This window comes from Podarcis raffonei, chromosome 1 (assembly GCF_027172205.1).
Source record: "Podarcis raffonei isolate rPodRaf1 chromosome 1, rPodRaf1.pri, whole genome shotgun sequence".
Lineage (NCBI taxonomy): Eukaryota > Metazoa > Chordata > Lepidosauria > Squamata > Lacertidae > Podarcis > Podarcis raffonei.
In genome coordinates, this window is record NC_070602.1 from 21,191,978 (window position 1) to 21,207,088 (window position 15,111).

At 44.6% G+C, this 15,111-nt stretch overlaps 1 protein-coding gene across 2 annotated transcripts; it reads left to right on the forward strand.

Annotated features, from left to right (window-relative positions):
* Positions 1-1,977: 1,977 nt before the first annotated feature.
* Positions 1,978-13,124, forward strand: LOC128407480 (alpha-1-antitrypsin-like). 2 transcript variants are annotated; one of them, XM_053375880.1, is made up of 5 exons: positions 1,978-2,057; positions 3,461-4,148; positions 9,120-9,390; positions 10,908-11,055; positions 12,744-13,124. In XM_053375880.1, exons 2-5 carry the CDS (start codon positions 3,482-3,484, stop codon positions 12,945-12,947), a joined length of 1,290 nt encoding a protein of 429 aa, XP_053231855.1. In that variant the 5' UTR covers positions 1,978-2,057; positions 3,461-3,481; the 3' UTR covers positions 12,948-13,124. The 2 variants fall into 2 exon arrangements, with proteins under 2 accessions (XP_053231855.1, XP_053231864.1); XM_053375889.1 differs by lacking the exon at positions 1,978-2,057 and having other exon boundaries at positions 3,421-4,148.
* Positions 13,125-15,111: the final 1,987 nt, after the last annotated feature.

Here is a 15,111-nt window from a genome sequence, read left to right on the forward strand (position 1 = left end):
AAAAAAAAATATTTCCCCCCCCAGCCCCAAAGAGCAAAGAAGCCAAGACAGTGAGCGGGATCCATCCCGCTGGCTGTCTTGGCTTCCTCTTTAGCCACGCACAACCTCTCCAGCCGGGAGAAGGCAGAAGCCAAGACAGCGAGCAGGATGGATCCCACTAGCTGTCATGGCTTCGTTTTTAGCCGTGGGGCTGGGGTGGGGGAAGCCCAAGCTTCCCCCGACCCCAGAATGGGTCCAGGAGCGGTGGCGAGGTTGCACGCAACCTCGCCTTCACTCCCGGAGCTTGCCGGGCTGGGGGCGGGGAAAGCCCAAGCTTCCCCCGACCCCAGCCCCCAGAACGGGTCTGGAGCTCCTGGAATGCTCCTGGAGCTCCATAGGACGCACACACATTTTCGCTTCATTTTTGGAGGGGATAAAGTGCGTCCTATAGGGCGAAAAATACGGTGATTCTTGTGCTTTGGCTAAAAAAATGGCATCGTTTAGGATTTTCTCATTCATTCTCCATCTTTAGTTTACCCTTCTCCTGTTTCTTAGTTCTACTGTAACCAAGTTGTGAACAGTTATCGATCTAAATATAATATCTGATTTTTTTTAACTTCAGTAGTAGATTGTTAGTTATCCATATTCCATCAGTCCTGCCCTCTGCCTTTTTTACTTGGGAATGATGGGTAATTTTTTTCTCTATAGGATGCTTGTAACACCGCACATCCTTCAGATTCAAACTCTCCACCATACTAAAAAAAGTAGGGGAGAGTCTTCCTCTCAGTCTACCTCCTGAGTCTGTATGATCAAACTCCAAAGAGGTAACTCCATTTAAGTTTCCTAGCAATATAATCTCCTCATTTATAAATTCTAATAACTTATCTTCCACTACCTTGAAGAACTCTATCTTATCCCATTTGGAGCATAAATTCCTGTTATCACAAATTTTTTGTTAGCTTTCCCCAGAATTCTACCCAGAATTCTACCTTCATTGTCCTTAAAAAAAACTGCTTCAAATTTTGGGTTAACGTATATTACAATGCCTCTCTTTTTCTTTAAATCTGGAGATATAAATTCTAGACCTAAAGATATAAATTCTAGGCATCTAGGAATTCTCATTTGCTTCTCTTTCTTCCCTAGGTGGAGGATGGAGAGATGCAGACATGCACATAGAGAAACCTCTTGACTGAATGTAACCTACTGTAGAAAGATCAGAGGCATGTTTGTTACTCCACCCACTTTTGTCCAACCCGCGGCTGGCATGTGATCCCTGTAAGGTAGCCCATAAGGAAATGTGACCCATGAGCTGAGAAAGGTCTTCCCCTACCTGCCATAGCCCATGGGCTCTCCCCTGACTCCTCCCTCTCAGTGTTTATCCCCGCCTTCCCCTTTCCTGTTTCTCACTTTGTCACCTTCTCTATGGAGTCTTTGCACATCTCTCTCTCTCCCCCTTAGTCCATTACTCCAGATACCACTGCTCTCTTTAACCCTTTCATTTTCTACTCCCATACCGTTATCATTTAGTTAGCTGCTCTGTCAAGGAAGTGGAGGAGTGGGAACCTGCCTTTCCTGAGGCATTGTTATAAGTGGAGGAGATTCAGACTGGTGAAATATGGTATTCCTTATTTATAGTATTTTTAGATCACCCAATAACTGAGGCTCTGTACATAGAATCATAGAAGTGTAGAGTTGGAAGGAACCACGAGGCCCATCTAGTCCAGGAATATAGTCAGGTATCTGTGCCTCTGAGCAAGCAGTGGTGGGTGCCACAATAAATGGCCACAATATGAGCTTGGACTACTCAGAAACGAGTGGCTTGAGATCCCTTTGGTCAGGGAAGTTCATGCTTATTTATTTAAAATCCAGCTCTTTATCAACCTGTAGTACCATTGCACAAAGGTCAGGCGGAAGCTGCAAATCCCTTGCATCACATTTTGTACCCGACTCCCTTTGGCAACCCATATTTGCTCTGCTTAATGGTTAATAATGAATACTGCGTACAAGCCTGGTATATAAATTACAGGTTTAAGAGGATCGTAGTGCAGAAGGGTGCTGCAATATTCTTTTGGTGATCTGTAAGTAAGCTATATATTCTTTTTCACTCCTCTCTCTAGCTTGTTTTGGCATAGCTTATGATATCTAGTGTTTATTTCATTTCCTTTTCTGGGTTAACATCCATGCAGATCTAAATCAATCTCTGTTTAATGTTCAGACAGATTTTTTAAATAGGCTAGATCAATGGCTATATTCTAAAGGTAAAGGTACCCCTGCCCGTACGGGCCAGTCTTGACAGATTCTAGGGTTGTGCGCCCATCTCACTCTAGAGGCCAGGAGCCAGCGCTGTCCGCAGACAGCGTGACGAAGCTGCTCCGGCGAACTGGCACCAGAGCAGCACACGGAACGCCGTTTACCTTCCCGCTAGAAAGCGGTACCTATTTATCTACTTGCACTTAATTGTGCTTTCGAACTGCTAGGTGGGCAGGAGCTGGGACCGAACGACGGGAGCTCACCCCGCCGCGGGGATTCGAACCGCCGACCATGCGATCGTCAAGTCCTAGGCACTGAGGTTTTACCCACAGCGCCACCCGCGTCCTGGCTATATTCTAAGTGGGGCTTAATCTCAGATGCAGCAACTTGTTATGTTAGCATGAAATCTCACCCACTCCTATTACAGGACTGGTTCATCAAACTGGAAACTCAGAAGTTCCACGACAGGTGGTACAGAGCAGCCCAGTAGAGTCAACTGCTGCACCATAAACCACATGGACATGGCAGATGTCAGAATCTTCCTCTGCTATGTAAAAGGAATGGGTACCACTGCACACTTCTTAAACAAGTGCCTGCATGTTCGGGCCAGCATCTAAGAATATGAATCATTTCTTTGGTTCTGTGTGTGGCTAGGTGCATAAATGACTGGAACTACTGACACAGTTCTATCCCATTCACGTTAATGGCAGGATTTCATTAATTTTATGACAGAGCAGGGATAAACCAAAGTTGCCTAAAGGGGGTCAGTTAGGATTCTCAGGTAAGCATCAGAATGAAAATGAAATAGTCTTTGCTATTCAAAAGTTGATTTCAAAATGATATGTGAAAATAACTATATACATAGATACAGGTTAGGTATAGATACATAGTTGTCAAAATTAATATTACTATGTTAAATTTCAAAAAGTGTGAAAACTTGAGAGTATCACAGAGAAATATTCCATGGTTCGAATGTGCCAGTTTTATTTTTAAATAATAAACTTTTTTTTAAAAAAAAGCCATTGAAACACTGAAAAACACAAATGTGGAAACCATTTTCTATCAAAACTCTATTCTGTACGTGATTTAGTGAAACTAACAACATTCTTTCTTACGCCACTCACAGGAAAGGTGAATTATTTCTGTTGTATAAATGTATAGGTCTAGGGCAGAATTCACCTTTGTTGCAGTTTTGGATTGATCCTTTAACATCTTGTGTGGGAATTATCAGCAGAAGAATTACAAATCCCAAATGAAGCTGGTCATCACCCTCTCCTTGTTACTGATTAGTCTTGAAGTCCAGTGCCATCAACTCCCAGGACACAACGATGACCAGGCTAGCCAAGGAGACAAGACATTACTGGAACATCCACATCTTTCTTCAGAAGAACAGAGACAGGATTCCTCCAGCTATCTTAAGATAGGTCCCAGTAACTCTGACTTTGCATTCACATTCTACAGGAACATAGCTTCAGGCGCGGGTTCGAGGAACATTTTCTTCTCCCCAATCAGTATCTCTACAGCTTTTGCACTGCTGACCCTGGGTGCCAAGTCGGAAACCCAAAGTCAGATTCACAAAGGACTCTCATTTAACCTGTCAGTGACTGAGGAGAATGAGATACACAAAGGATTCCGCCACCTCATCCATGCCCTTCACCGCCCGGATAACAAAGCACAGGTGAAGATGGGAAATGCCTTGTTCATTGAGCAGTCGTTGAAGTTTCTGCCTAAGTTTTTGGAGGATGCCAAAACCTTCTATGAAGCAGAAGCCTTCCTCACCAACTTCACCATTCCCAGAGCGGCCAAAAGGCAGATAAATGATTACGTGCAGAACAAAACTCAGGGGAAAATAGCCCATGCACTCGAGGACCTCGATCCAAGCACTATACTGGTTCTTGTGAACTACATCTTCTTCAAAGGTAAGTTGGAAGAGTAATTAACTGAAGGGACTGGCAACACAAATTTCCTTTAAGAGGAGTGCTCTAGTTCAGGGCTCCAGTCAGCCCCGAATTAGGAGCCTTGGAACTCACTCCCACTAGAGGCAGTAATGACCACCATCTTGGATGGCTTTAAAAGATGGTGGGACAAATTCATGGAGGAGGAGGCTTTCAATGGCTCCTAGCTATTGGCTATGGATCCCAGTTGCTGGAAACCTCAAGAGTGGAGATTGCTTATGAACTCATGCCCTGCTTGCAGGTTTCCCCACAAGCATCTGGGTGGCCACTGTGAGAACAGAATGCTGCAGTAGATGGGCCATTGGCCTCATCCAGTAGACTCCTATGTTCTTACGCTTGCAGTGCTGTTCAGGGAATTTCAGTACTGGGGAAGGGAAAAGAGACACCTTTTCTCTCTGCCCCCCCTCCTACACTTCCCCTGCTGTGCTGGGTACCATTAGAAGTTTACCAGTCCCAAACCTAAGTGCTTTATAGTTATATGGCAGAGATGGGCATTCCATGATGGAAGTTGAGAAAAGGGAAAAGATGTGCCTCTTTTCTTATTTGAGAGACGAAATGGTTCCATTTTCCTTTCTTCCTCCTGAAACTTCCCTATAATAACTCAAGGGGTGAGTGGGAGCTATTATAATTAGTATTAGCATTCATTGTGTTAATAATGTTATTATTACCATTCTGAAGAAATTTTAAAATATCCCTGTTCACCCAGGCATTTGATTGCTAACAGATACTGCTCCTGGCAACCTTGAAATTATGAGCTGTAAGGATAGGCCACTGTTTGTAAATGTTTTTAGATGTTCTAAATGTGTTCTTAATTATCTTGATGTGCTTATTCATTATTATTTTTTGAATTGTATTGTCATCCTGCTTTGCTCTTTGCCATCCTGGGCTCCTTTGGCAGGACAGGCAGCACAGAAAATTAATATCTTCATAAATTAGGGCATGCAAATTCCAGCCCTAATCCCAGTTCCCCACCCAAGATGCTTAGTACAAGCATACCTACCCAAATACTGCATACCTGCTGGTCTCATTCCTGAGCACTATGTGTATAAAGTACGATCATACCACTTTAAACAGTCCTGGCTTCCCCCAAAGCTTCCTGAGAACTGTAGTTTAAGGGTGCTATTCCTCTCACAGAGCTACAATTCCCAGAGTGCTTTTACAGTCAATCTCTTTCCCCAGGGAACTCTGTGAGGGGAATAGGGGCCTCTTAAACTCCAACTCCCAGGATGTCTTGGAGGAAGCTGGAACTGTTTAAAGTGGCATGATATTGCTTTAAATTTACAGTGTGGACGGGGCCCTAGGCACATTGCAGTCATGAGGGGAAACTTGAGTAGAAAAGTGCTGAGTGGCTGCATCTTGAGGCTTACTTTTGCCATCCAGTGGACTCTCTCACTGTGATTAAACTGATCTTCTGAGGTCCTTAATCATGCAAGGAGACTTTCTGCTCCACAAGTTACACTAGAAGACAAGGAAGCAGAAAGCACCCACATGACAGTAGGGACAGGGCTAAAGCTCTGGCCCTACAGCTCTTTTCTACTTTTTTTGCCCTTCCACCATTATAATATCTGAAGAGGGCTAGAATCTGCCTGGCTCCTGCTTTCATTAGACTGTTTCTCTCTCCCTTTCTCTGTGGACTGGAGTACCATTGATCTTCTGAAAGGAACCTTTTGTCACAAGTTCTTCTCAGGCAATTTATGTAGCTTTAATGTTTTATTTTTACTTTTTTAAAAAAAATAACCACATTTCTGTATACCTAGGAGGTCCTCCCCAAATATTTAAAAACCACCTTTCCTGTTGCTTCCATTTTGTCATCATTTTTTTTCCAAGCTGATAGTTATTCAACCAGCTGACATCACTATTAAAGGGAATAAGTGGGACCTGAAACACAATGTTGCAGATATATATCCCTGTTAGGTGGGCATACAAACATGTAACGATGGCAACTTTTTAAGGCTCTGATAAATACTCATTCATCTAAAACTCTCAAGAGCTGTTGTGCTCACATCTTTCTTGTGTGTTTCCCATAGGCACTGTGAGAACAGGATGATGGACTAGATAGAAAAGCCAGTTGGATCAGACCAGTGGCCTGTCCGCTTATGCCTTTTTGAAAAAAATGTTGTTCCTGAAACAACAGAGAAGGGTAGTGGAGATCTCAAATTTTTGTGTTTGCAGTTGGGTTTTAGAGCAGAGTATAGCACCAATGAAATTGCAGCCTGCCATGGAATGTCAAATTTTAATTTGTTAAGAAGAGCAAACTTCCAGTAAACATGAGCAGTTGAAAAGAAAAAAAAACATGCTAAAAGGTTCAACATAACGATTAGCTCAAAGTCAGAGAGAAGCTTCATCCCTTTGCATGGCAAGGCCCCATGACCACCCTGTTCCCTAAGGTGCAAATAACTAGACAACACACAGCTTATTGGGTTTTGGGGATCAAGTAAGACCACAACTTTATTGGTTACAGATATGAAAGGTTTGGCCATAGGCATTGAGGTAAGCAATGGCGCATGACACTCCCACCCGTCCGCCAAGAGGGTGAAGCCAGTGGTCCGCATTGGAAAAGTGGGATGGCCCTAGCTCCCATCTGGGCATCGTACAGGAGCTGCCTTTTAACAGGATCTCCTTACTCATGGAGGGGCAGACAGAGGCTATAGCCTCCCCTCCAACCAAGTCTAGGTTTGCCCAATGCCTAACCACCTTACAAAGTTGTGACAATTGCTATGAGGCAGCCAAAAACCCAAATGATTGAGCCAGTTTGCCAGGTGGAAATAAATTCCTGACCGGGCCCTGAATCTAGCGACCGACATTGTCCATAGCAAGGTCGTACCACTGGTAAAAAAACACCAACCCTAATCTGAGGGAGGGTGGGCGGGAGAACCGGCACAGAGAGAGAGGCCAAAAGACCCTGCTGGCTTGATATTTATCCTTCCCCTGGGCATGGTACCAAGTGCTACTACTGGTCATTGGCACCGTGGCCTGGTGATGCCCCATGCATCACTGCCACCATTGGCCAATTTGGTGGCAGGAGTACAATCTGGCTGGCAATAGGCCAGTTCATAGGGGAGACACCGTGCCCGCCCACCCCAGGAGGGCCACCTGCCCCAGGAGGGCAAACGAACTTACACTGTGAGTATTCCACTGTGTCCCATTGACATTTTCACTGTTTTGTGTACTGTTTTGCAAGCGGCTGCTACAGTTACGTATTTTTCACTCTATTTTTTTTAATTTCTCTTTATTAATTTTCATACACACATATACACACATACGTACAGAAAATAAATTATTCACGGGAAAAAAACAATAATAAGAACAACATAACTTAGTTATAAGAAAACAAAAAAAAACAAAGACAAACATGTAAGTTATTGACTTCCCTCCACCTCAGTTTTGGGTTATGTAATACATTTTTTCCACAGTTTATCTTTAAAACTTTTGTATGTCGAAGGGTTATATTAAGCCTACTGTGATCTTTGGATTTTTTAAATCTACTTCAATATAGGTTATGAATTTATTCCATTCTTTAATAAACTTTGTTTCTTTCTGGTCTCTGATTTTTTGTGTTAATTTTGCCAATTCTGAATATTCAAATAATTTACTTTGCCAATCTCTTACTGTTGGGATATTGATTGATTTCCAATTTTGGGCGATTAAAATTCTAGCAGCTGTTGTTGCGTACTGGAATAAGGTCTGGTCCTCTTTCTTCATTTCATTGCCAATCATTCCCAGAAGAAAATTTTCAGGTTTTTAAACAAAAGTATATTTAAACATTTTTTTTAGGTAAAGGTAAAGGTACCCCTGCCCATACGGGCCAGTCTTGACAGACTCTGGGGTTGTGCGCCCATCTCACTCAAGAGGCCGGGGGCCAGCGCTGTCCGGAGACACTTCCGGGTCACGTGGCCAGCGTGACATCGCTGTTCTGGCGAGCCAGAGCCGCACACGGAAACGCCGTTTACCTTCCCACTAGAAAGCAGTCCCTATTTATCTACTTGCACTTAGGGGTGCTTTCGAACTGCTAGGTTGGCAGGCGCTGGGACCGAGCAACGGGAGCGCACCCCGCCGCGGGGATTCGAACCGCCGACCTTTCGATCGGCAAGCCCTAGGCACTGAGGCTTTTACCCACAGCGCCACCCGCGTCCCCATTCTTATAGATTTTTCCTAATTTTACAGGGGTGATGTACCATCTGTACATCATTTTTTCCATGTTTTCTCTTAAGGCAACACACGCAGTGAACTTCATATCTTTATTCCAGAGCTTAATCCAACTATCGTATTCCAAATTATATCCCAGATCTATCTCCCATTTCACCATAACTTCTTTTGTTTCCTCCTCCTTAGTATCCCATTCTAACAGTTGATTATACATTTTTGATAAGAGTTTTGAATTTCCTTCCAGTATTTCTATCTGGAATCTTGATTTTTTCCCCGTTTATCCCGATCTTTTTATCTTCTGTCCACAGTGCATTAATTTGATGGAATTGTAACCAACTCGTTAATTTATCTCCTAGTTCTTCATACATACGTATTTTTCACTCTATAAGACGCACCAGACCACAAGACACACCTAAGTTTTGGAGGAGGATAACAAGAAAAAAAATATTCTGAATCTCAGAAGCCAGAACAGCAAGAGGGATTGCTGCTCAGTGAAAGCAGCAATCCCTCTTGCTGTTCTGGCTTCTGGGATAGCTGTGCAGCCTGCATTCGCTCCATAAGACGCACACACATTTCCCCTTACTTTTTAGGAGGGAAAAAGTGAGTCTTATAGAGCAAAAAATACGGTATTTTGTCTAGGTTTTAGGATATATATATTTAATCACTCACTTCTATGCCTCTTGCATTTCCTGTACTTACATTATGAAATACTTACCTATTGCACACAAAGTTGCCTTTGGAGGGAATTAAAAATCATGCAACTCTTTTGCCTAATCTTTTTCTTCCAAGCTTACTGGCAACACCCTTTTGACACTCACATGATCCGGGAAAAAGACTTCTTTGTGGATGCAAACACTACGGTGAAAGCCAGCCTGATGTATCGAAAAGGCTACTACAGATACCTCCATGATGAAGACTTGTCTTGCTGGGTGGTGGAGATTCCATACAAAGGAGATGCCACGACTTTCTTCATTCTGCCTGACGAAGGAAAACTGGAGCATGTGGAAGGTGCATTGGTAAAAGAAAGTCTGTCTAAATGGATAGCATCTTTTAAAACAGAGTAAGTCTTTTCTCTGCACTGTTTCTTCAAATGCTGCTAAATCGAAGAGTTGAAGCTTTTTGTTTTAAAAGGATACCAGATATATATATATATATATATATATATATATATATATATATATATACCAGTTTCAGGGGGCCACTGGTAAGGACACCCCATAGACCTAACCTCGGCTACTGCTGTCAGCCCCCTAACCTCAGGTTTATCTAGATGTGGGTTCAGACTGGCCGATATCTGGTTTTCAACATTGTGACATATCACCAGCTAAACATTGTGATGTACCGATAGATCACAATGTCTGAAATAAGGGTGGAACTTTGCAGAGGCGAACAGTGGGGCTCATGTCAGGATGCTGCCAGTGGCTCCTGGCTGTTTGCCCAGGAAAGTATAAAGACAAGAAAAGGTTTCTTGCCATCCTTTTTCATTTCAATACTTACAGTGAGAGGCTATAGAACCCAGGCTCTTGGATAAGGGCATTGTCCCGAGTGAATCTCCACCCCACCCCCCGTCTCTCCCACTTCCTCCTTCATCACTTCTATGGGTGCTGCTACATGCCCTCTGCCTTTGAGCTCTTTGTTCTCCTACTTTTATGGCCAGGTTCTGGGAGATGGAGGGTCTGGGATGCTTTCTGATGGCACTGTGTCAGCCAGCTGCCTTTCCGCTTCTGCCTCCTCCTTCTCCTCTCCCATTATCTCCCAACTTTCCCCCTCATCTGCCTCTGAGCTCTGACCCCCAGCAAACCCCTGCTGTAAATCTATACTGTCTTCCTCTTCCTCTTCCCTAGAAGGGTCAGGATGGGGACGCAGTCTCCATCATTCCTTCTCTACCCAGTCCCTGACACTGATGGTTCCAATCTGCCTGATGAGCTACCTGTTTTCGAGCCATAGGCTCCCAAGGTGTGAGGCAATGGGAGCTTCCCTGGGAGTGAGTCCTCTGAATTTGAGGAGCCCGTTTAAAAAGCAGTGAGAAATCTCCATCCCATGGGCCTAATGGAGCCCAATAGGGGTCCTAATTTGTCCTATTAGTTCATCTCTCCCTAAACCACATTCACCTGCCCACACAAGGCATTATATATGATGTTAGTTGTGGGGCAGGTTATGACACAGCACCTTGGCATAATAACTGTGGTTTACAGGTGCTGCCAATCAGCTGATCACCAGCACTTGCAAACCCCTGAGAATTTGCCGCCGTGATTTGATTTCAGCGGACATTATGGCAATATCAGTCCCGCACGCCTGTCAAAATGGCACATGGCAGTTGCTGGAGGTCAGGATCTGGCCTGCAAGGTAGATCCAGTTCCTAACTCCCTCTACTAAAGCAATGTACTCTTGGAGTGGAGAAACAGTGACCCTTCAAGAGGCTTCAAGAGACCCTTCAAGAGACCCTTCCTATGCACTGGGGCCCTTTTCCAAGCTTGAATGTGCCTCAAGGCCAGGGAATGTCACTGTGTGGGTCACGACTCAACAGCTGAACACCAATGAAATAACATATGGATTCTTTTTCTATTTCTTCATCAGCAATGTACGTCTTTTCATCCCCAAATTTTCCATTTCTGCATCCTATGATGTCAAAGACTTATTACAGAAGATGGGTGTGCAAGACGTCTTTAATGACGCTGCTGATCTGTCTGGCATTACCGGAGAACGTGACCTGATGGTTTCCAAAGTAAGTGCTTTCTCTCTTTGATCAAGTGCTTCTTTAAACCTTCATGCTCTGTCATTTGGTCCTCGATTAAAAGAGGACAACATTACCTCCAATAATTTCTCAGAAGCACGTGAAGAACATCTGAGAAGGAACTCTTTTTGTTGATATTTTTCTCATTTGCAGGAAGCCATGAAAACGTTGCAAAATGTGAATCACAGATCCATACCATACACTTAAAGTGAATTCAGTGCACATTTAAAGCACATGCTTCCCTCAAAGAATCATGGAAGCTGGAATTTCGCCTCCACAGACTTACAATTCCCAGAACCCTTGACAAACTACAGTTCCCAGAATTCCCTGGGGAAAGTCATGTGCTTTAAATTTGCATTGAATGTGCCTTAAATTTAGACTCAGCCACACTTCCTTTTGTGCTGCATTTCTAGGCATAGATCCTGGCTTTCCAGGTCTGAACAGAGATGTATTATTATTATTATTATTATTATTATTATTATTATTATTATTCCCTGTGCTTTCTGCAGGAGAACCCTTGTTTTGCTGCTGAATTTGAGCAAATGGCAATCAGGTTTTCAAGCATTGTCATTTGCTCTGATTCAGCAGTAAAAGGTGGGTTTTCCTGGGGGAAGTGCTGGGACCAAAAAAAACCACCCACAGACACAAATCTGGGAAACCCAAACCTGTGCGTAGAAAGCATGGAGTGATGGGAAATGTGGGTGAGCCATCAGTGACATTGGTTTGTCTTTAGACTGACACCTGAAGAATGTATTCTTCCAGGAGTCTCATGGTTAAATGTCGATTGGATGGTACATCATGTGTTTAGTACATTCATTTGTTTATCAGACAAATCAAGGTTATCTGGGCACTGAACCTTCTCCTTCTCTACTGCCCCCCCCCCGGGTGCTAAGACCAACAAGGGAGATCCTCCTGGTAGTTTCACTGCCCTCAGAATTCAGGGAATAAGGGCCTGGGAGACAGCGTTCTCTACAGCAGCCCCTAAGTTGTGGAATTCCCTCTCCACAAAGGTGTGTATTTGTTTTGTATTCCCCATCATGTGCTGAAGACACACTTCTTTACCCTGACTTTTGACAGTGTGGTATATTTTGGGACTCACCATATTCTTGTGGACTGTGGAGACATTTAGAAGACCCCATTTTTCCTCAAAGAGCTACAATAGCCAGAGCAGTTTAACATTCAATCCCCCTTCCCGGGGAACTGTGAATTGTAGCTCTGTGAGCAGAAAAGGGGTCTCCTAAGAACTCTTAGCACCCTGGACAAGCTGCTCCCAGGATTCCTTGGGGGAAGCAATGATTGCTTAAAGTGGTACAGCACCACTTTCAATGTACAGTACAGAAGGGACCTAGGTTGCAGTATGTGCTTGTTTGTAGTGTTGGCATGGTGCCCAGGACATTTTCTCCTGTTTGTGAATGTGCTCACGCCGCCCCTGCCCACCCCTCCAGGTTGGTAACCCCTGCTTTATCTAAAAGATCAAACACCCTCTTGGATTTGAAGGTCATTGTGGACAAGCTATCACAGATAAAGCAATTACAGTAGATAGAGCAGCTGCTTCAGGGAGGTCTAATGGAAAGATCCTCAGTATGAGAACAGTGATCATCACAAGGGTGTCCATATTCATCTGTGAACTACTGGAGAATGTGACCTGCAGACAATGATATGTTGTTCTTTCCTCACAGGCCATTCACAAGACTGTGCTGGATGTTAACGAGAGTGGCACTGAGGCAGCGGCAGTCACCACGATAGAGTTTATGTTCCGTTCCGCTCCATTTCAACCTGTACTTACTATCATTTTCAACAGACCCTTCCTGATGATTGTTTTAGATGAGGCAACACAGGGCGTTCTCTTCCTGGGGAAGATCATCAACCCTACCGTGCAATGACTATTAGAAGAGCCAGAGTATTACGAGTACAGCCTTTTTAGGAGATTAAAAAACTGGATTTCCCGCTTTGCATTTTCTTAGCCCAGTCCTGGTGGTGCCCATAACCAGTTGTCTCTGGGATGAATAAGAAGACGACTGACTTCAAAGCCATTTTATAATAAAAATGATTTTGAAACATTGTGATATTGTGGGTTAACCCTTTTGAATCTGCAATATGTTTCTGTCCTTGAAAGGGGCCCACAAATCCCTAGGTGACCTCCTAAATCCCATTTTAGAAAATCAAGTCCCTAAATGAAGGCTGAGCAGATGGTAGATCACAATCAGCCAGTAGATTTGCAGGAGAGTTTCTGCCTCCCAGTTCTTTGAACGGCAACAACAAAATGAGTTTGCCCAGGTAAAGTAGGCTGCTGAAATGAGGGGGAAAGCTAACCAGAAGTGGACTTGTGTATGAAACGATAATAACCTCAGTTCAGTTCTGGTTCTGAAAATAAATTCAAACCAACTCAGAAGGTGCTCAGAGGCATACTGTGTCCTTTAATTCTAACTGTATCTCGTTTACATATGGCATTTTACATCTGATTGGTAGATATTGGGGTTCTGCAGGGGGAAACAAACTAAAACTGAGAAGCCTTCCATGCCCCTATCATAAGGAAGAATTTCTCTGTGGAGATAAATGGCTGGCACTAGGCCAGGAGAATCAGGCATGATTCTTAGTGACTCTCATTTTTCTTCCATTGGACAAAGTATGCAGAATACAATCAGGACACGTTAGTAAGTAAATGTGTGATAAGAAGGCAACAACCACAAAATGTGGAAAGTAGAATAGCACCCCAAAAGAAGCCATCATCTTCTGTGCCCTGCCTGGGGGCTCATGGGCAGATGGCTCCGAACACTCTTCCTCATCCAGCCAGTCCCTGACATCAGGAGACCCCATTCCGCTCACAGAGTTACAATTCCCAAAATGCCCTGGGGAGACGGATTGATTGTTAAACTACTCCGAAGCCTTTCTTTCCCCCTGATAACATTTCTGAGGTTTTTCTGAGAAGACCACTTTGCAGAACTTTCTCCTAATATTATCTACCGCTATGTTGGGGAACCAGCTTCTGTGGGCCTTGACATACCTGTTTGGCCCAGGTGCTGATGCTAGGCCTGTTCACTACTGTACTCGAGGGGAGGGTCATTTGGGACCTCAGGCCCAAGGTCCAGCTCTAGTTGCACCGCTGGGGTGTGCAAGCCACCAAGAGAACTGAGCAGTCCCAGCAACCACAATTTACTCGTTAATGTTGTGTCTAAAAGAGAAAGCCTAAAGCGGAAAAGTCAAATTTGGAAAGCAATACAGCATAGAAACAAGACGCAGCTCTGGAAAACTATTGGGTGGATAACAGTCAAATATTTTGCTGCCGATTTCACTCTCACAAGTCCACTCACCCTCTCTGGTGGGTGCCATTGAGGGCTGGCATCCCCAGAAGCATAGGAAGGGGGTACGGTGGGGGCAGGCCGCCCTGGGTGTCATCGCTGAGGGAGGTGACATTTGGCGTGCTGCCCGCCCGCAACTCCCAAGCCTACCTGCAGCTGTCGTGGGAAAGGGGAGCTGCACCGCTTTGTTGGCAGCCTTCCCCCCTTCCCCCTTCGCTTTGACAGCTCAGGGGAGACTTGGGAGTCGCGGGTGGGCGGCACACCCAGGGGTGACATTTGGCGCACTGGCCACCCGTGACTCCCAAGCCTACCCCGAGCTGACAATGTGGGGGGGGGGAGTGACCAAAAAAAGCAGTACCGGGTACCACCTGACCTTGCTATGCCTCTGGGCACCCCCCCCCCATGTGCCAGGATCCGATGTGGGAAATCCCAAGGACTGTTTCCCAGGCAGCAAAGGAAGCCTCTGGGCCGAACTTGCTGCCTGGGTAAGTGGCCCTGCCAACTCGCCTAATCAGCGAATCATGAGTGGGCATAGACCACCAGGGGGTGGGCCTAGCCTGCCTCTTTGGTATATTACATAGGCACATGGTTTGCTCTGCAGACACTTTCTGTTGGCGTTCCCACCCTTTATATATTGCTGTTGCATGTTGTTCTGCCTGACCTTGGTATGGCATAACTGGTCGCCGTATTCAGGGCCAAGTTACATACCTCTTGCATCTGTTGTGGCCTGCTTTCACCCAAATATTTT

Bases quoted from the DNA above. Each gene is read 5' to 3' on its own strand.
- LOC128407480 (XM_053375880.1), top strand. From the start codon at position 3,482: ATGAAGCTGGTCATCACCCTCTCCTTGTTACTGATTAGTCTTGAAGTC. The intron at 4,149-9,119 runs GTAAGTTGGAAG...TTTTCTTCCAAG, and splicing joins GAACTACATCTTCTTCAAAG to CTTACTGGCAACACCCTTTT. The intron at 11,056-12,743 runs GTAAGTGCTTTC...CTTTCCTCACAG, and splicing joins GTGACCTGATGGTTTCCAAA to GCCATTCACAAGACTGTGCT.